This window comes from Cucurbita pepo, chromosome LG02 (assembly GCF_002806865.2).
Source record: "Cucurbita pepo subsp. pepo cultivar mu-cu-16 chromosome LG02, ASM280686v2, whole genome shotgun sequence".
Classification (NCBI taxonomy): domain Eukaryota; kingdom Viridiplantae; phylum Streptophyta; class Magnoliopsida; order Cucurbitales; family Cucurbitaceae; genus Cucurbita; species Cucurbita pepo.
The window spans coordinates 5,160,314-5,180,645 of record NC_036639.1 but is presented as its reverse complement, the minus strand read 5'-3'; the positions used below and the strand labels follow the sequence as shown (position 1 = coordinate 5,180,645).

The 20,332-nt window shown below is 38.8% G+C and overlaps 3 protein-coding genes across 4 annotated transcripts; 1 reads left to right on the top strand and 2 right to left on the bottom strand.

The window, feature by feature from the left end:
* The first annotated feature begins 741 nt into the window (after positions 1 to 741).
* On the top strand, positions 742 to 5,729 carry LOC111789108 (2Fe-2S ferredoxin-like). Of its 2 annotated transcripts, none has more exons than XM_023669752.1 (8): positions 742 to 1,087; positions 1,458 to 1,541; positions 2,332 to 2,399; positions 3,319 to 3,425; positions 4,099 to 4,205; positions 4,342 to 4,391; positions 4,473 to 4,555; positions 5,333 to 5,729. In XM_023669752.1, the coding sequence occupies exons 2-8, from the start codon at positions 1,484 to 1,486 to the stop codon at positions 5,445 to 5,447; spliced, it is 588 nt and encodes a 195-aa protein (XP_023525520.1). In that variant the 5' UTR covers positions 742 to 1,087; positions 1,458 to 1,483; the 3' UTR covers positions 5,448 to 5,729. The 2 variants fall into 2 exon arrangements, with proteins under 2 accessions (XP_023525520.1, XP_023525521.1); XM_023669753.1 differs by having other exon boundaries at positions 744 to 977.
* Positions 5,730 to 6,224: 495 nt separating this feature from the next.
* On the bottom strand, positions 6,225 to 12,932 carry LOC111789099 (ABC transporter C family member 3-like). The gene is made up of 11 exons (XM_023669743.1): positions 12,750 to 12,932; positions 9,507 to 12,263; positions 9,314 to 9,400; positions 8,596 to 9,225; positions 8,222 to 8,386; positions 7,839 to 8,133; positions 7,543 to 7,757; positions 7,175 to 7,480; positions 7,009 to 7,072; positions 6,687 to 6,926; positions 6,225 to 6,606 (listed from the first exon to the last, which is right to left on the bottom strand). Exons 2-11 carry the CDS (start codon positions 11,904 to 11,906, stop codon positions 6,503 to 6,505), a joined length of 4,506 nt encoding a protein of 1,501 aa, XP_023525511.1. The 5' UTR covers positions 11,907 to 12,263; positions 12,750 to 12,932; the 3' UTR covers positions 6,225 to 6,502.
* A 6,105-nt stretch (positions 12,933 to 19,037) lies between these two features.
* Positions 19,038 to 20,332, bottom strand: LOC111789105 (serine acetyltransferase 1, chloroplastic-like). The gene has a single exon (XM_023669749.1). The coding sequence runs from the start codon at positions 20,225 to 20,227 to the stop codon at positions 19,112 to 19,114; it is 1,116 nt and encodes a 371-aa protein (XP_023525517.1). The 5' UTR covers positions 20,228 to 20,332; the 3' UTR covers positions 19,038 to 19,111.

The following is a 20,332-nucleotide window of genomic DNA, read 5'->3' as shown; positions in this document are numbered from 1 at the left end:
TAACTTTCTTTTGTATGGTTATTTAAGATACAACCAGATCACAATTAGTGTATCAAGAGAAAAATACTCGTAAACTTTCGAAATTTAAAAAAATACAACTCATTTTATCTTTACTCCTTCACCTTTCCATTCATTTTCTTCCTCTCCTCTCGGCTTTAATCTATGACTACCATTTTGTAACGGTCCAGATCCACCGCTAGCAGATATTGTTCTTTTTGGACTTCCCCTCAAGGCTTTAAAACACGTCTGTCCAAAGAGGGCAATATTTGCTAGCGGTGGATATGGGCCGTTACAAATGGTATAAAAGCCATACACTAGATGATGTGCCAGTAAGGATGCTGGGCCCCGAAGGGGAGTAGATTTGGTGGCGGTCCCACATCGATTGGAAGAAGGAAAAAGTGGCAGTGAAGACGCTGGGCTTCAAAGAGGGTGGATTGTGATGTCACAGGTTGGTTGGGGAGGAGAACAAAACACATTTATAAGAGTGTGAAAATCTTTCCCTTGCACAGATGCATTTTAAACGCTTGAGGGGAAGCCCGAAACCGAAAGCCCAAAAACGACAATATCTGAACCGTTAATTATGAATTAAAATTTTAAATTAATATAATTATTATGATTTTTTTTTAATTTATGATAAAAGTATCTCTCTCTCCTTTGTTTTCTCATATTTTTGTTGNAAAAAAAAAAAAAAAAAAAAAAAAAAAAAAAAAAAAAAAAAAAACTAAAATAAAAGGAAAAACTTAAACCCTGCGTCCATCCACTCTCCCTCAGCTGCAACCTCACGCCGTCACGCCAACTACCGATTGTTTTTTTCTTCTCTCTTTCTTCGTTGTTCTTCGATTCAACCATGGCTTAATTTGTGGAATCAGCTCGATCTTAGTTTCGATCCTACCAAAATCCGACGTATTTTGAACGGAAAATTCTGAATCTCTACCTCGCAGAGGGAAGCGCACCTCCGTCTCCTTCCCGAAACTGAGGTCTTCTCCCTAAAGCACTCCTCTCAATCGATTGAAAGCCATTATCAGTCTCTGATAGTTTGCAGACACCAAATAAAACCCAAGTTTGTTTTGTCGGCTTCTCGTATTCTGTAGGTTCATTTTCTCTTTATTGCGTCATTTGATTGAAGAATGTGCGTGTTGTAGAGTGAAACTCCATCGTTTGGGGATACCCCACATTGTAGGTTGATGGCCGGAAATATTTGCTTGCTCCACATTTTATATTGCGTCAAATTTTCAATTATTTGATGTTCTTGATTGCTTTAGGACTGGGGTTAGGTTCATTGATGTTTGAGACATTTGGTATCTTTGAGTAATTTGGTAAAATTTGAAGAATGTGGTAATTTGGTTGGAGCTCTGTTTAGCTGTTCAATTTATTTTCGATGCTATCTGTTAGATTTGAGAAGGTTGTTCTGTGATGTAACTTCTATCCCTTATTATGTATTTGGCATGTTCTTGCAGGTGGTGTTGTAATAGCAGGAATTATCATGTCGCTTTTTAAACTTTCAAGGAATGGAGTTCGGATGATGAAAGAGCTCTTCGTAGGTATGCTGTCCTCCCTCATTTTGGAGTACTTTTATATTGATGGTTTTGTTAGTGCACATCAATTTGGAAGACATGTATTGGTGGTTCTCTAGATTGTTAGTATGAGGGTCTTTTTACCATTTCGATTGGTCCTTCTCCGAGTTTATGTGTCCTTATAGGTTTTCCTTTTGCAAATTCCTGTTCCATAGAACCGAGAGTATTCAGTACTTTTGTTTGGTAGCCTTCTCTGGAAGAAGATTGATTTATGTAAATAAGTGTTATGCGTTCCTAGGATCAATACAATTTCACTAACCAAAGAGTTACAAAACGTCTTTTCAGAAGTTGTTAAAGTCCCCTTCTCATCACTTTTCTTCTTTTAACAATCCCTTTCACAAATCACAATTTAACTATAGGAATCTTAAGAACCTGAATGGTGGAGTTTTCTTTGCTTTTCAACATTTCTAGGGTTTGATTCTTTGTTCCAAAAGGAAGAAGATTGTTGAGATCTAATTGTTTAGGTTCTTTGTTTTGTTTACAATTTCGTCATGTTCGTTTAGGACTTGTTCCCTTAAGAAATTACAGAAGTTTAAGTCACTAAGAACTTCAGATTTTTTTGGAGAAAGTTCATATTTTCTTGTCTCATCTTCAAGTACAATTGTCGATGCTTTGATTTGGTGTTTCAGAGATAAATATGATCTTTTGTTCCTTTGTACAATTCTTTTGGCATGCTTCTTCATTCAATGATGTTACAGCGGTGCAGCATTTTTTTTTTGTTTCTAATTATTCTTTTGATCCTTTTTTCCTCTAACAGGGCAGTCTTTACTGGTGGCTAAAGCAAGTTGCATTCGGGGGCCCTTTTTCAAATACTGGCGACCTCTGGTTAGTTAAATTCTAGGATTGATATAAGTTTGTCCTTCTGGTTTTTAGTTGAATCTTCAAATTATTGTGGTTGCTCAAGTTCACAATAAATAGCTGATACTGATATGGGTTAAATCTTTAGCTACGTTAGTTCGTGGGTAAACATGAACTTTTGGGAATTTTTCTTTTTTTTTTGAACTGCCAACTTTAGCAATCACTCAACTATATAAGTCATGTATTATTGAACAAAAGGTTAGAGCTTCGAATCTTCACTCCCACGTGTTGTTGAGCTCAATTTTTTTTTCCTTTTTTCCCTTTAATTGGATATGATAAACTATTTTAATGGCTTGTTATATGCGTAAGAATTTAATATTAGCTGTGCTTTCAATCTATGATTAAGTGGAATTTATTATCAAAGAAAAAGGATAATCAATGCCCTGTTGGAACTTTTTCATTCTTTTGGGTTCTTCCTCCGGTTCTATCTCTAGTTTAGTTTGTAAATTACTTTTTCTTTAGTCAGTGTTAATCAGGAATTATTTTTGCTAACATTTGGGGTTCTGGTGGCCTTGCCTTTTGTACTTACCATTAATCAACAAGTGGGTTGCTATAAGGAAAGAAATATTAATCATTTCATCTTAATTGGATGTTGGAAACTACTTCAGATTAAATACTCTTAGAATTGTGAGAAAGAATGCTATGAAATTTATTATTAAATAAAGTATATATTACTTCCAAAATTTGTGGTAAATGTTTTTGTCTTTAAACACTTTTTTCTTCTTCAGTCATAGTTAAGTATAAATTGGCCGTATCTAGCCTATAGCTTCGAGAGCTAAATTGAACTCGACAGAAAACTAATAACAATAAAGGATTCTTTAACTATTGAATAAGATATGCGTGCACTAGATTGTAGTAATTGTAGAACCTCCCTTTTCTTTTCCAGCCACAAGCACAAGTTCAGGTGCTTCAAGGTTTGAAATGGCAGGGGCAGCGTCTGTATTCAACCTCAGGTCCTCAGAATAGCTGTATTGAAGAGAGTGAGCCAGAAACGTAAGTTCTTTTAGCTTTTAACTCTACATATATATGAGAAGATTTTGATGCATGAATCACTATCATTGATTAAAATAATGTGTAGGGTGCACTGTGCATGATATGGGTATGACCCATGTGGCTTTGAATCATTGATTCTGTTCTAGTTTTTGTGCCTTTCTCTTAGATAGTAGATAATAACCCAGTTGAGACATCCCTCATCGCTGATATAGGGTTGATAATAGAGTCTCTTGGAAGTAGTTTAGATTTACCAAACATATTTGTGGCTCTTCAGAAGCATCTTTTTAGTTTTTACATTAATGCCACTTCTTCGTACTTTTTGGAGGACCAATATGGATACTCGTGTAAAACCTTGTAAGATTTTATGTATATATAGTATACAATTGGGGTNCCCCCAATATTATACAATTGATTTTCTTTTCGGTCCAAAATCTACAGCCATGAGAATACTCTTAAGAAAATCTTAGTGAACCTTATTGTAATCCTTCTCAGTGTCGAACTTGTAGACAATTCTCTTCCACTTCTTAAATCTTTCAGTTTCTTGAAAAAATCTATTCTTTGGCCTTCAATAATAGTGTGCTGACATCCCAAGTAAAAACATTATTCAAAAGCTTTTCCTTTGTGGTCTGCATTTGAATGTTGATTCTTCTCTACCAGAAACTGTGATTTGCAGGATATCTGTCACATTTGTCCTTAAAGATGGAGAGGAACAGCAAATTAGTGTTCCCATTGGAATGTCTATGTTAGAAGCTGCTCATCTAAATGATATAGAACTTGAAGGTAAGGAGTTTGAAAGCTGAAACATTGCCCTCCATTTTCTCATGATTTCAGCATTTCTTTTACATAGCTTAGATAGATTATTGCATCCTGGCTCTTGAGTTTCTTCTTCACTAGCACTGTTTCACTCTTATCCCAGGAGCATGTGAAGGTTCATTAGCTTGTTCAACTTGTCATCTTATTGTGATGGTACGTTGCTTTCTCTCTCTCTCTCTCTCTTTTTTTTCTAGACTGGAATTTTGTGTAAAACCTGGTTAAATCATATCACAGGATATGGGCTACTACAATAAGCTAGAAGAACCAGTGGATGAGGAGAATGACATGTTGGATCTGGCGTTCGGGCTTACAGAAACGTAGGTTCCTTGTGCATAAATTTGTGATTTGTTTCTATGTATCCGTTGATCTTTGGAGTATACACCATTTATTTAATTTCACCAAAAGTTTTAATTCCACCCCTGATGTCTTAACAAATTTCAATCGAATTATTCAATAACGCTGTTGAAATTAGATAACAAAAAGCTGCAAACTCAGAAATAACATCCATCTTTGTAACGACTCAGATCCACCACTAGCATATATTGTCTTCTTTAGGCTTTCCCTTTCGGGCTCCCCTCAAGGCTTTAAAACGCGTCTGCTAGGGGAAGGTTTCCACACCCTTATAAATGGTGGTTTGTTCTCCTCCCCAACCAATGTGGGACATCACAATCTCACTGGAGTACTTTTTTGTATCCTTCATAGTTCTTATTTTGGTCTTTGGAGTACTTTTTTGTATCCTTCATAGTTCTTATTTTGGTCTTTGATTTATAGTTTGGCTTTCAGCTTGTTTTGACTCGTAGTTTGGTTTGGTTTGGTTTGGTTATGTTTTGTTTATTTCTTTTGTTCACTCCCCTGTTGGAGTTTGTACCTTCGAGCATTAGTTTCTTTTCATAATTTGAGTGAAAAGTTGTATCTTGTTCTAAAAGACAAAATATAGCAATAGTGTTATTGGGTCGAAATTGCAAAAAGTTCGGAACGTAGAGAATCAAATCGAAATGTTCGAAACTTTGAAAAAGGATTGACTATGCTTCCGAAGATCAAATGATATATGAACCTATTTTTGTAGATATTAACTTTTTGTTGGGATTCTGCAGGTCTCGTCTGGGATGTCAAGTAATTGCAAAACCTGAACTTGATGGAATTCGTTTAGCCATTCCTTCAGCTACCAGAAACTTTGCTGTTGATGGCTATACTCCAAAACCACACTAAACATTTTGCCACAAGGAGAAGAGGATCAATCAAGGTTTTAACCCATTAGTTTTGCCTCATGAGATAATTTATCTCTGCTTTCATGGTTCAAAGTATGTTAGAAACTGTTAAAGAAAATTGGCTAAATTTATCTTCTATTCTTTTTGAAAATGCATCTGATATGTGATAATCAAATTCCATAAAGAAAAAAGAGACATTTACAACTTTTATCAAGCTTTGAAGTTCACTTTATGAACGTTCAGTTCAGCTCAGGTCAATAATTTACTTGAAAGTTCTTGGTGATCCTCTATTTATTTCTCTTGTTCTTGGTTCATGCAGTTTCTATTTATATCTCTTGTTCTTTCCCAATCTCTATTAGGGTGGGGGCATCGGCCTGTGGGCGTTTGATCGATCTCGATCACAGGCTATGTTCGATTGGGAGTCTACATATCCATATTTGTAAGAATCTTATTTCTATGTAAGAGATGGTCAATTCCCTTATAGTTCTGTATTTTTTGGAGTCTTTTATGCCTTTCTTTTTGCACCGTCGATTGATATTAGCGTCGTGGGCACGAGCCTAGCATAGCAATGACTTTTGATGATAGTGTCAAAGCGAGTTCTTATTGAGAAAAACTTGAGTAATTTTGAATAATTATTTGTTGAATTAATAATTTCAATTAAGTAACTACAATTTTGTTGTTAAAATTTTTGAATTTAAGTTTATCATCGGCCAAGTTTAACATTTAGATTTACCCATATTGATGATTCATGCATTATTCTTTCAAAAATTACTTCCAATGATGAAAAATTTACTTTATTATCTGCAAACTCAAGCGTTTACAAGTCTCAGTAAATTTACGCACACAGTGCTAATTAAAAAGACATCTCTTACAAGGTTCCAAAATTTCTTATGAGGTAAATCTAGTAAACGGTAGTATATGTCAACAGATTATTCTTTCACCTATTCAAAGACTCCAAACCAAGATCTTCAGAATAGTACACATTTTCGCCATCATCGCCTAGTTATCGGTTGGAGGTCTTCGGTACGGTATATATTAAATCATTTGCTATGCCTTTTATCGAGAACCCGACCTATGTGTGTACTCTGCAACTAACTGAGAAAATGAGGATGACTTATCTTCTAGCAATCTTGTAGGGGTGTCATACTCTTCAATGAGTCCTGCATGACGAGTAAGAGAAATCAAGTTGTGGATCGACAAGTTAAATAGTTCGATGGACTATATCAATATCGATACGAACCGTGACTTAGAAGCAAAACCATGTCACTATGAAGGACAGAAGTTATCCGATGTGCAATCGTAATGACTGTACAGTCGGAAAAATGTTGTCGGAGAGTCTGTTGAATCAAGTTATCTGTAGCTGTATCGACTGATGCAGTTGCTTCGTCAAGGACCAGCACCTTACTCTTCTTAAGCAGCACCCGACCGAGGCACACGAGCTGCCTCTGACCCATGCTCCAGTTCTCTCCATTCTCAGTAACTGCATTGTATGCACAAAGTGAATGAGTTTCAATAACTTCATCAATTCATTGAAACTTTCACCAGATTATCCATAAATATACCTGCAGAATCCAACTTTCCTTCCTTTTTTCTCACTTCATCTCCAAGTTGGCATTTATCCAATGCCTGATGCATCAATGAAACGACTGCATTCATGAGGGGGAAAAGAAAACACAAAACAAAAGAGATTCCATGTAAAGAAATGATTAGAAGAGGAAACAAAGATACCTCCCAAATGTCTTCGTCTGCATATTCTTCAAGTGGATCGAGGTTGCTCCGCACGGTGCCTTCAAACATGGTTGGATCCTGCGGGATGATACTGAGTTTCGACCGCAAATCATGAAGTCCGATCGTCGTTATGTCGATGTTATCAATCACAATATGACCTGCTACAGGATCAACTATTCGGAAAAGTGTCTGTATTAGAGTTGATTTGCCACTTCCTGTTCTCCCAACAATGCCAGTTTTCTTCCCTCCTGGGAAAGTACATGTAATACCGCGCAACACAAGAGGCAGTTGCGGTGCGTAACGAACCTACACGACATCGAACAATCAGCAAAAGTCGAAGAAAAATCACAGGCGTCATTTGAAAGTACCTGCAGATCACGAAGTTCAACTTCTCCAAATGCTGGCCAGCTACAATCTGGTCGGTTTTCCTCAATGACTAGAGGTGGCTCACTAGGAATTGAAGTATATTGAAATATTCTCTCAACCGAAATGATTTTGTTCTCCATACTACAAAGGTTCCATACTAGCCAAGCTTGCAACATATTTAGGTTCAGTCCATATGTTACTGACAAGCCAGCAATGCCTTCAGTGTACAGAGCAAAAAGGATTAGGCTATTGGAGAGGGAATGTTTTTTTTGAAGATCAACCAAAGTGAAGAACGTACCTGGATCAATGAGTCCCACAGGGATAGATATTAAGAAAATCAAGGAGGAGGCAAATGTAATGGACGACAACATATCGAGACGGAAGCAGAGCCATTCCATCGCTGCAGCGTTATGGAACTTGGGACGAGAATATGCATCGGTCAGTTTCATATTGGTGTCCTGGAATCTGGACTCTTGTTCAAAGCTCCTAATAGTTGTTGATCCAGAAATGGTTTCGGAGAAAAGTTGTATAACTGGAGCTTTGCATACTCCGATCAACCGTGCCAGCTCTCGTGCTGCTGAAATGTAATATTGCTGCATAAAAAAATGTCAATGTAATGTAGCTGCTGCATAGTTAAAACATTATGCAACTTTGTTATCAAGACAAGGTGGGAAGGTATACCTCATACCAGATGCACAGAGCCATCACAGGGATAAAGATAATGAAAACTTGCCATGCAACTTGAGACATTACAGCAATAATTCCCACGAGCTGAATCGCATTGAAGCAGAAGGCCCCAACTCGGAAAGGTATATCCATATCGATGGCACTTTGGTCTGTGGAGGCCTGAAAATAAGGAACAGTATTTATAAATAATGATTACGAGTTTCAAGTGACTAATTGAAGAGCATCATTGTAACGGCCGAAGCCCACCGCTAGCAGATATCGTCCTCTTTGAGCTTTTCCTTTCGGGCTTCCTCTCAAGGTTTTTAAAACACGTCTACTAGGGAGAGAGCGATGTGGAATCTCACAATCATGAATACAAATTCACTCACCCTATTGAGAATTCTTCCACTGGGAGTAGAATCGAAGAACGACATGGGAGCTCGGAAGATGCTCGTGTTCATTTTAACGAAGAGTTCAGTTGCTGCTTTAAAACCAGCTGTCACGAGAAGGGTCGATCTCATGAGGATACACAAAGAGCTTCCAAAGGCCAACGCAACGTAGACGATGATCAATCGAGAGGTGGAAACAGGAGGCTCCGTATCCTTCGAAACAGGAGTAGCCCATGCCATCCAATAATTACTTCCAATTTGAAGAATCTGAAAGAGAATCTGACCAAGCAATATAAGAGGCACAAGAGCTCCACCATAAGCAGAAGTGATATATTTCCAGTAAACTGAGAACCCAACACTTCCTTTCTCTCTCTCTTCTGCTTGTACAAGCTGCCCTTTTGACTCAGTGGCATCAACAGCCTTCCCATCTTGTATGTCTCCTTTGTCTTCCTCATCAGTAATGCCATTGGTACTAAGCATAGACCCATCTTCCTTGCTAGCAGAAGCTCCAACAGAATTAATGGCTGATAATGCTTCCTCGTGTGCACCAACGAGTGCCATAAAGTCGGTTCCAGAACGAAGAATTTCATCGTACTTTCCAGCTTGAGTGATCTTTCCATCTTTCATTACCTGATAGTAATGAATCTCCAAAGCTCAGATGTAAAGAAAGTACAAGGAGCATAAGGGAAAGCAAAGGTAAAAATCCTCAACAACTTACCAAGATAAGATCTGCAGCAGGTAAAAATTCTACTTGATGAGTTACATAAATGACTGTTTTTGAACTCAGAACACCAAGCAGACATTCCTATCAGAAAAATGACGCACAATTGATTATTGTATATACACGGATCGAGTTCTAACGATAGTATATAACTCGACACGAGGAGAACTAAATAGGAAAAAGAAATTACCTTGAAGAGGTGTGAACCTGTATGAGCATCAACTGCACTAAAAGGATCATCAAACAAGTAAATATCAGCTTCTTGGTATAAGGCACGAGCAATTTGGATTCTTTGCTTCTGTCCACCACTTAAATTGATTCCTCTTTCTCCTATTACCGTCTGGTCGCCAAATGCAAGAATTTCGAGGTCCTTTTCTAGACAACATGCTTCAAGAACTCTTTTGTACCTTTCTCTGTTCATCTCTTTGCTAAAGAGTATGTTCTCTTCAATCTTCCCACTCTGTATCCATGGCGACTGAGCTACGTAGGCCTTAGTCCCGCACACCGTCAGGTTCCCAGACATTTTAGGTATCTCCCCCAGGATGCATGATAGCAAGCTGGACTTGCCTGAGCCTACAGAACCACAAACAGCAACTCTCATGCCATGTTCCACTTTGAAATTGATATCACGCAATGTCAGATTCGACGAAGACGAATCCCAAGAAAAGCTTCCATTGACAATCTCAACTGCTGTAGTAGAACTACCACTTGGAAGCCTCTCTACAATATCAGACTGCAAGTCGTCAAGACGAAGGAATGACACTATTCTATCAAGTGAAACTTTGGTTTGGACCACCATTGATATTGTATCAGGAAGATTGTAAATTGGTTCTTGAAGAATCCGAAATGTTGCAAGGGCAGATAAGACTTTCCCTGATTCTAATGGGATCCCTAGAAGCATACAAGTCCCGAACGTGACCACCGACACGAACGTCGGGGCACCCCAAAAGACGAACGTGGTAACCGACAATGTATAAAGAAACCTCTTTAACCATCCCGCCTCAATGTTTCTAAGTTCTGATATCTTAGATAGAAACTTCATTTCCCATCCTTGAAGCTTAAGAATCCTCATATTCCTCAAGATTTCAGATGTTGCCTTCATCCTAGCATCTTTTGATTCCATAATCTTGTCCTGAAACTTCTCCTGCAACTTTCCCAATGGAACATTTACCAACATAATAGCTATGGTTGCAACAAAAGCAGCAATGGAAGCAAGACCAAGATTCTTATACAAAACCAACAGGGCCAGTACAACTTGAAAAAACACCAGCCAAACATCATGCATATACCAACTGAACTCACCGACCCTCTCCGCATCTACAGTCATGAAGTTGATAATCTCCCCACTTGTGTGCTGTTGCCTTGATTGGCAAGAAAGAGTCAGACCCTTGTTGTAGATCATTGCAACCAATGCTGCCCGAACCCTCAATCCGATTTGTTGTACCCTAAAGAACCAATGCCTCATTGCAAGACACTCCACGAGTTTCGCCAGAAAGAATACACAAACCAAAACGTAGCCCTCATTTTCAAAATCTCGACGACCATTGAGATATTGAACAAAAGTGTCAATAAGATAGGGGCCAACATAAGTAGCCAATGTGTAAACTAATGCAAAAGAAGCGGATAGAAGTATTTCTTTCCAAGCTGAGTAAAGCAAACCCTTAATCAGAGAAAGCGTGGTGAGTCTATTGATGCTTCCACATTCAGACTCAAGCTTGTTTCTAAGAATCTGAAAGGTCCCAGAAACAGCATCATGGCTAGCAAGTTGAGGAATATCCTCAAGGTCTAACGCCTTTTTACTTCCAGTTGAAATCAGAGGACCCATCCAAGAGAATGAAAGAATGCTCCATATTCCAGCAGTCTCATAAGGGGTCACAGTTTCATCTCCTCTGCAGTTCTTCAGCTCGACGTCGCCATTACTGAGAGAAGTATAGCTTGATTCTCCATTTAAAAGATGTTCTTCAAGTGGGTTTTGTTCACTCACACTCTTCCCAAAGAACCCAACATACATGATCAATAAACCAGAGACGATCGACATAATATCAGATACTAAGTATCTGATAGGCAACGAATGGGCTTGTCTATAAAGAGCCAAGTCCACAGCAAGGCAGTAACAAGAGACAGCAAAGTATGAAACCCACCAAACTCTCAAATGAATTGCAAACTTAGATTTTCCTGATTTGAGAATTTGGGAGTGTAAACAAAAGGAAACAACGCCCCATACAATTGCTTTCAACCCAAAATCCAAAAGGGTCACCATATGTTCCTCAGACCACCCATTTCTATACCAGTAGAAGCAGTCAAGAGAAAAGAAAACAAGACTAAAAACAGAGATAACGAGGCAGCATATGTAAGTTCCCTTATCATACAAACACCTCGTCTCTCTTCGACGTTCCCCACACTCTGCCTTCAACTTTAAGCACACCCATGAGAAGAAAAGAACAAGAAACAAAACTAGGTGAGCTAAACCAGACAGGCCATGAGCTACATTGGGTTCAAGGAGAAAGTGAGCAGCAGAGCCCACAGGGGAAGAAGGGTCATAAAAGAATAAGTTAGTTAAGCTGTTCATAGAGAAATCAAAGAAACCCATGAATATTTATGCAAGATGGGTGTACTACAACACTCAGCAGGGTTTAGCTCAATCTATGTGAAGAATGAAGGGAGTTCTCAGCTTCTGAAGCTCTATATAAGAAAGAGAGTCAAAATTTACCCCACTTTGGCAAGAAATCAGCGTGGTGCACAAGAATCAGTGGTTGAATGAAACGATAAACAGGCGAAACAATGAGAGAAAGCGACTAAAAAAACAAATCCAAAAGAGGGTTCACTTTCTACGCAATGAGACAGAGATAACGCGGATGAAAAAGATGGGTGGGGGAATTGAAACCGTTCTCCTTTTCCTTCACCTTGAAACGGGTTAAAGTAAAATCCAACCTTCTATCCTGTAAACCTGCACATTATAAGGCCAAAATCATTCGTTTCTTCTATCCCAAGCCAAAGATTTGTCCTGATTAGCGATTAAAATCCAACAGTGTTCTAGTAAAAAATCAAGAACACTTTACAGGTGGGGTATATAGGAAGGAAAATGATGCGTGATCATAATTTAAAAACATAGTTATAAGGCCAAAATCATTGGTTTCTTCTATCCCAAGCCAAAGATTTGTCCTGATTAGCGATTAAAATCCAACAGTGTTCTAGTAAAAAATCAAGAACACTTTACAGGTGGGGTATATAGGAAGGAAAATGATGCGTGATCATAATTTAAAAACATAGTTATAAGGCCAAAATCATTCGTTTCTTCTATCCCAAGCCAAAGATTTGTCCTGATTAGCGATTAAAATCCAACAGTGTTCTAGTAAAAAATCAAGAACACTTTACAGGTGGGGTATATAGGAAAGAAAATGATGAGTGATCATAATTTAAAAACAATTCTGACCCTTTTAACGATTTTTGCTGCAAAATGTTGACTGTGGGAGCAACGAGGATGGGGGAGATTCCACGACGAGATAGTGACGGCATAAAGAAAGGACATTGAAACTTGCGGGTCAAATTTGACGCCCAAGCATTTGAAGCCCCTTCTTGGTGGGGTTGAGTGATGCGCAAGGAAGCTTCAATTTTTAAAGCAAATTTCGAGGGATTTGGGGTTGGAGATGGAAGCGAAAGGGGTGCCTCAAAGTTGGAGAACCAAGGATCATCAATGGTTCTTAATTTTTAATTTTTATTTTTTAATAAAAAAATTAAATATTAATAACCTATCCCTAAAAAGAAAATATTTCCAAAAACATTTTCAAATGGGATGAAGTTAAATTACAAATTTGCCCATCTTCCAAATCATTCTCGGGAAGGTCTAGACCTATTTTTTGTATCGTTCGATAAAAAGATTTGTTATCTTCATAAAAAACAAGAAGCAATTGAAACGATTCTCGAGAACCCTTAATTTAGGTATTATAAAAAATATTTTAAAAAAAATGTTAGATTGTTGCCTTGGTCGTGGTAAGATTTTGTTGGTTCATATGAGATTATCTTAAATATAGGTGTCGTACTTTTGGCTTAATTAGATTAGATGTACTGTGTCACAACCATACAATAAAAAGAGTACGTTGTGACCCTCACGTCTAGACAAGCAAACTTGGGACTCTAAAAAGACGCGCATTCGACCACACGAGGGCTAATACAGAAGTATGTCATGATGCGACCGAAGAGGACGGTGCATCATCCAACACACCATATAATGTGTACATTGAAGAGGAAGCGAGGCATAAGCAAGATAGGGACAATGAGTAGACATGAGTGTCATAGATAGGCTTGTTGAAGGATTGGGTAGGGTTTTGGACCTTAACCTCGAAAGTCGGGTTCTGAAGTGAATTTTGGCATGTAGTTCTAGAGTCAAGTCCTGAGTAGACATGAGTGTCATAGATAGGCTTGTTGAAGGGTTGGGTAGGGTTTTGTTGAAGGGTTGGGTATGATTTTGGACCTTAACCTCGAAAGTCGGATTCTGAAGTGAATTTTGGCATGTAGTTCTAGAGTCAAGTCCTGAGTAGACATGAGTGTCACCAGATAGGCTTGTTGAAGGGTTGGATAGGGTTTTGGACCTTAACCTCGAAAGTCGGATTCTGAAGGGAATTTTGGTATGTAGTTCTAGAGTCAAGTCCGTCCATATGAAATATGAAATCTTGTCAAATCTGGTGTCAATCGGATACCAGACGGGTTCTGAAGGAAATTTTGGTATGTAGTTCTAGAGTCAAGTCCGTCCATATGAAATATGAAATCTTGTCAAATCTGGTGGTGTCAATCGGATACTAGACAGATGCTCCACGAAACCGTATATTAAGAGCATTAGTTTAATTTGAATGGTTTGTGGTTGACATATGAGAGAATCGTACTAAAGTAATAACCTAAATTGTATTGAAACCATGAAATATTTAATTTTTCTTTATAAATTTGTTAATTGATATGTAACGGCCCAGATCCACCGCTAGCAGATATTGTCCTCTTTGGGTTTTCCTTTCGAGCTTCTCCTCAAGGCTTTAAAACGCGTCTACTAATGGAAGGTTTCCACACCCTTATAAATGATGTTTTGTTCTCCCTGGGACATCACAATCCACCCCCTTTGGGGCCCAGCGTCCTTGCTGACACTCTTTCCTTCCTCCAATCAATGTGGGACCGCCACTAAATTCATCCTCCCTTCGGGGCCCAACGTCCTTACTGGCACACCACCTCGTGTCTACCCCCCTTCGGGGAACAACGAGAAAGCTGATACATCGTCCGGTGTCTGGCTCTAATACCATTTGTAATGGCCCAGATCCACCGCTAGCAAATTAATATTTCATCGGATGATTATGTGCAACTCAATCTTAATCACGAGTGAGTTGTAGACTTCTGCATGTAAATGCTTGTCATTTGATTTGCATGGGTGAGAATGAATTTTGTAATCGATTCAATATGCCTACTACAGTGCTAGATTCGAGACTTGAACAATAATGAAGTCTCACCTTTTCACTGATTTGAGAAATACTTACCCATGTATAAGAATGAGAAGCATGAGAGGGTGGAGCTTCATTGTTAAGATGTCTCAGTCTTGCTTGTCCGAGTCGATTGATAGGGACGTCAACCAATTGATTGGGGGAGGATGTCACAGTCATGCATGTCCAAGGCGTGTTGTCAATCGTCGTATGACAGATATCCCAGTCTTGCTTGTCCAGGACGTGTTGTCCATGGTTGCATGCTCATTCCAAACTCCTTTTACATATTTTCATCCTAGATAGGTTTTTACCATTTCATATTGGGTCAGTACAGGGTATGACCGTTCACCAAAATCATGTCTACACTTGCAAGGACTAAAATGCCCCAAAATGTACTATAGGGAGAAGTTAACCGAATTCTATCTCGTGAAATTATGTTCTCACCTCTTAAGTTCTCAAAATGGTAGATTTATTGAATTGGTTACAAAAAGGACCAACCCTTCCTATAATAGCCCTATATATATATATATAAAATAAAAAATATTATTAAAAAAATATACGTCAAAATAACAGTTATAATAATAATTTATAAATAAATAACTAAGAAATGATTACTTAAAAATAATAAAGTAACTTCTTATCTCAATCCCATCTTCTCTCCTCAACCGTGGGCACAATATCTCGTCCAAAAATAAACAGAAAAATGTCAGATTGGAGAGAGAGAAGTAACGTGGCTTTGAAGCAGATGCAGATTCAGAGATTTTGGTCTGTATTATGATAAAATCCTATCTCAGATTTCCTTTTTATTTATAGTTATGGTTATAAGAAATTAATTTAGGATCAGATTTCTTTCCTTTATCCAATATTATATCAAATATTTTAATAGATCATGTAATAATCAAATCTCATTTTCACTTATCCAATTAATTAGATTTTTGTTGGCAATTCTATAAATCTGCAAGATTAGGTCAACCACGAATTAAAATTTGCCAATAATATCTTTTTAGAAAATAAATACGGGAGGAATGTCTATTTAGAGAATGAAAATCTATTTATACCCTCAGTGAGAGGGAAGATGGAGAAAAGATTTGGTCAACCAAATTTAAAAATAAAATCGAAATATCAGAAGACAAGAAACTCCATATTAAATTTTGTGTAACAATATATTCCCTACCATAGAAAATAAGATATGTAGTGAAAATATCATATAATATATATATATATATATATATATATAACATTTAGAGATAATGTTATAGGGTTCAAACTTGAAACTGATGTCATGGGCTCACATAGGTTGACTTGGATTTCAAAGGATGGAATCAAACTTTCATTAAAGATATATTCGTGACAACGACTTAAGCTAGCCAGGTAAGTGGCCTTACTATCGGCATGGTTATATTTAATGTTGACACGTGCCTGTGCTTCGGCATGTGTCATATATACTAATATGTGTGAATTATCTATGAATCGGTATGCTTATATTATGTCTATGTTATGTTATAATATGTGGATTGTATGATAATAATAATTATGGTACGATGTGTTCAAGGATATGTTTGAGATAGGATACAAGAATGATGCACAAAATGAAATCTAACTATAGGAGTAAGATACGTTCATGAAACGTTAAGGTTAGGTTACATACCGGAGTGCTATGGATAGAGGAGATTGATGAAAGAATATGGTTAAGATATGGGTAGAAAGGGATAGGTTTGTGATAGATTGATAGAACGATAGCGTTAGGATACGTTCCTGTGATGATATGACTAAGGTATGTTCACGTAACGATATGACTGTGATAGGTATAAGAACGTTAAGGCCATGATAAGTTAGGGAACGATATGACCACGAAGTGTTTACGATATGACATGTTTATGATACGATATATTGTGATGTGATATGTTATTTTTAGATTGTTTTGTGTTATCATTGAGGTAATTGTTGTATAAATTGCACGTTATGAAACGACATGTTAAAAGCATGGAGCGTTATGTTATGTTTTCTAAATTGTATGTATACAACATGTTATGAATGACATGATATCACGATAAATGAAATGAAATGTAACCCCGTTAGGATTATGTATAATACGTAGACTGAAAAATGAGAAATGATATGTTAAGCACGAAAGATGATAGCGAGGGTTATATTCATTAATGATAAAAGTAGAAATGTTGGGGACCTCATGCATTATGTGTGCTCATGCATTCAGGGGGATTCCTCTATTCCATCACGAGGGTACAGACGTGTACATCCAATGGCAGGACAACGATCGTTATGTTTTGCATAGTGCTGTCGTGACGGTTACTAGTTCTAACGGGTGTCCGGCCTAGGGAGTGTCCTAGTGTATGCTCACCCGACAAGTAAGGTGGCCCAGCGGTGTGCGAATTGACTGGTAAGCCCATACCTGCACGTATGGGCTGTGTGTAGAGTATATGGTACACGTCCAAATTACCCGTTAGGACAGTACCGTAGGAAAATAGACTAAAAGGATAGGTCCCGTCATTACATTTGCATGTTCTTGCATTTAACCCCAATAGTGGGTCACTTACTGAGTATTTCTTTAAATTCTCAGGTCATGTGCTACTACATTTTTCAGGTTCAGGCAAGGCATTCTTGTACGGCTGATGACGGCATCGCAACTCGAGACCATGGCACATGCATATGATAGTGGTATTTATTTTCTTAGACTTAGGCTAGAATATGATGTTTTTAACTTAAACGCTTATTTATTTTATTTCGGGTCTTTTGTTGTATCGTTTTAAATATGTTTCGAAACACGTAAGTCCATGGCTGTGTTTTAAGGTAAAGGTAATGTTTTATGGAATTTAAATGAAGTCTTTCACATTCAATGTTTATGGTACGTATACAGTAGCGACCTTAAATTAAGTAGAAAATTTCAGGTCGTTACAATTGTGATGTCCCACATTGGTTGGGGAGGAGAACAAATCATCCTTTATAAGGGTGTGGAAACCTTCCCCTAGCAGACGCGTTTTAAAGCGTTGAGGGGAAGCGAGAAAGCCCAAAGAGGACAATATCTGGTAGAGGTGGATCTGGGTCGTTACACTTACAAGCAGTAGTTCATAACTCACTCAAGATTAGATCTAGTCGCACATGATACCGTCATTAAAAATCTGAGAATGCTAACTTTCGATCTAGATCTCGATATAAAAAAAAACTTGTAGATTGATTTCTCGTGGTAATGAAGTGGGACCAATTCTCATTAATTGATTACAATTAGAAGGACATAAACATGAGTTTACTTCTAAATTGTCCTTTTTATGTCCAAAGATCAATTGAAACATCAAAATGTATTAATGTTTCATTTACAAATATAGCAACTTGTTTGTTCATTTGCATCATCCGATTTGAAATGTTTTTGTTTTGTTATATATCTTTTAATACGTTTGAGGTGTCAATCCGATACTTGACGAACGATGCACGGGACCATATGTTTGCCTGTCAAAATAACGTCTACTCGAGAAAGATTGGAAATACCTCAAAATATACTATAGGGGGAGGCATGGTGTCATCTCTCTACCACCCTCTCGGCCCTGTGACTTCAGCAAGCTACCTTGTGGCACATATGTGTATCAGTGGGTAACATGACCATATCACAGAAGGAATGTCGAGGATATCAAATATGAATTCCAAATCTTGATCTAAAACCTGAAAAATGAGATGTTACATGTTTGTTGCCATCAATACTAGAATGGGGTTCTGCCCATGTTGCAACACGATTAGCCGCGCAAAAGATGACGGAGGGAATTTGGCTTGAGGAGGTACCGAGTCAGACCAATCATCATACTTTTGGAGCTACAATGGATTTAACCATTACTAAACAAAATCTAATCTTTTACCACTTAAATTTAATACATCTAACAATTATTAAGAGAAGTTGTCACAGTCTGTTGTTGCAGTTAAAAAGCTCGTATTGGACCTTGGGTTGAGTCGGTCGGTCCGTCTATGGTGAGCACCAATTGGCTCGTCCCTTCTGTCGGTACCTTTGGAGTGGGCATGTAGGCAAGGGTGTGAACATGGACTTGTAGTTGTGCTTGCGTTGGGTAGGTGTCGATGGACATGATGTGCGTGCAAGGGTGATAGGGGCGTTGTTGCAGCATGGGGCTTAGCGCACGCACGAGGGCAAGCATTGGCGCCCATGAGCACGCCTTGGCCATAGGCCTTAGCATGCACACGAACCCACACCAACCCAACTCACGCATGCATTTTAGATGGCGACCAAATGGAGCGGGTTCGAATGGATCGTAATTAATTTTTTTTATTACTAAAAACTTTTAACCCAAACAAAAAGAACCATCACAAAAAACGGTTCCTATATAACATAATCAGACCAGTCATTGATATGAGAAGTATGATCCATTGTGAAACTAGGAGTCTTATCCAACTTAATCGGATTCGCCTTCCCGCCGATCAGCCTCGCCGGATTCCCAACCGCCGTCGTCCGCGGCGGCACATCCTTCAAAACCACCGACCCAGCTCCAATCTTCGCCCCGTCGCCGATCTTAATATTCCCCAAAATACAAGTCCCAGCGCCAATCAAAACCCCATCGCCAATCTTCGGGTGTCGGTCGCCGGAATTCTTCCCGGTACCACCCAAAGTCACATGGTGAAGAATTGACACATCGTTTCCGATCACGGCCGTCTCGCCGACGACAACGCCGGTAGCATGATCAAGCAAAATCCCACATCCAATCCTCGCACCAGGATGAATATCAACCGCAAAAGCTTCGGCGACTCTGTTTTGAATCAACAGAGCCAAGACTTTTCTTCCTCTGCACCAAAGTTTATGAGCAATTCGATGCGATTGCACCGCTAAAAACCCTTTGTAATTCAAAAAACACTGCACATAACTAATCCAAGCAGGATCCCTTTCTTTCACCGCCTGTAAATCCCTAATCGAACACCGCAAAATCTCGCCGGCATCTTCTTGAATCACATCGGTAAAAAGCTCGAACAGAGTCGAACTCGGAAGGCTCAAATTACAGAGCTTAATCGAGAGATGGTTCGCTAGAGCTCGTTCCATGGAGTTATGAGACAGAATCGAAGTGATGTAGTAGCTAGCCAAAATGGGTTCGTGTTCCATGTCGGCTCGAGCTTCTTCCTGGATTTTGAACCACAGATCGGAGTCGGAAACAGGGGAGTTGAGGATTTGGGGATTTGGGGAAATGGGTGGCGGAGAGAGATGGTCGGAGAAGGTGGGTCGGGAGAAATTGAGGATTTTGAGATGAGGGTCGGTGGGGAGAGGAGTGGTTGGGTCGAAGTGGAGTGGCGGAGAGTTGTGGTGGAGACAGGCGGCGGCCATGGGAGAGTGATGGAGGTCGGGGGAATGGGAGATTAAAGAAGATAGACGGAAGGGAGAAGGGTTGTGGAGGGCCATGGGGAGACGGGAGAGAGGTCTGTATAGAGGGGAGGGGCGAGGGGTGAACATAGAGAGGGAACTGGAAATTTTCTCGGGAAAATTTGGGAGATTTTCCCGGAAAGTGGTGAGAGGAATGGATAACGAGGGCCAATGGTTTTTAAAGAGAAGATGATT

Bases quoted from the DNA above. Each gene is read 5' to 3' on its own strand.
- LOC111789108 (XM_023669752.1), top strand. From the start codon at position 1,484: ATGTCGCTTTTTAAACTTTCAAGGAATGGAGTTCGGATGATGAAAGAG. The intron at 1,542-2,331 runs GTATGCTGTCCT...TTCCTCTAACAG, and splicing joins GATGAAAGAGCTCTTCGTAG to GGCAGTCTTTACTGGTGGCT. The intron at 4,556-5,332 runs GTAGGTTCCTTG...GGGATTCTGCAG, and splicing joins GCGTTCGGGCTTACAGAAAC to GTCTCGTCTGGGATGTCAAG.
- LOC111789099 (XM_023669743.1), bottom strand. From the start codon at position 11,906: ATGGGTTTCTTTGATTTCTCTATGAACAGCTTAACTAACTTATTCTTT. The intron at 7,758-7,838 runs GTACGTTCTTCA...TGTACACTGAAG, and splicing joins TGTGGGACTCATTGATCCAG to GCATTGCTGGCTTGTCAGTA. The intron at 6,607-6,686 runs GTTCGTATCGAT...CTCGTCATGCAG, and splicing joins GGTTTTGCTTCTAAGTCACG to GACTCATTGAAGAGTATGAC.
- LOC111789105 (XM_023669749.1), bottom strand. From the start codon at position 20,227: ATGTTCACCCCTCGCCCCTCCCCTCTATACAGACCTCTCTCCCGTCTC.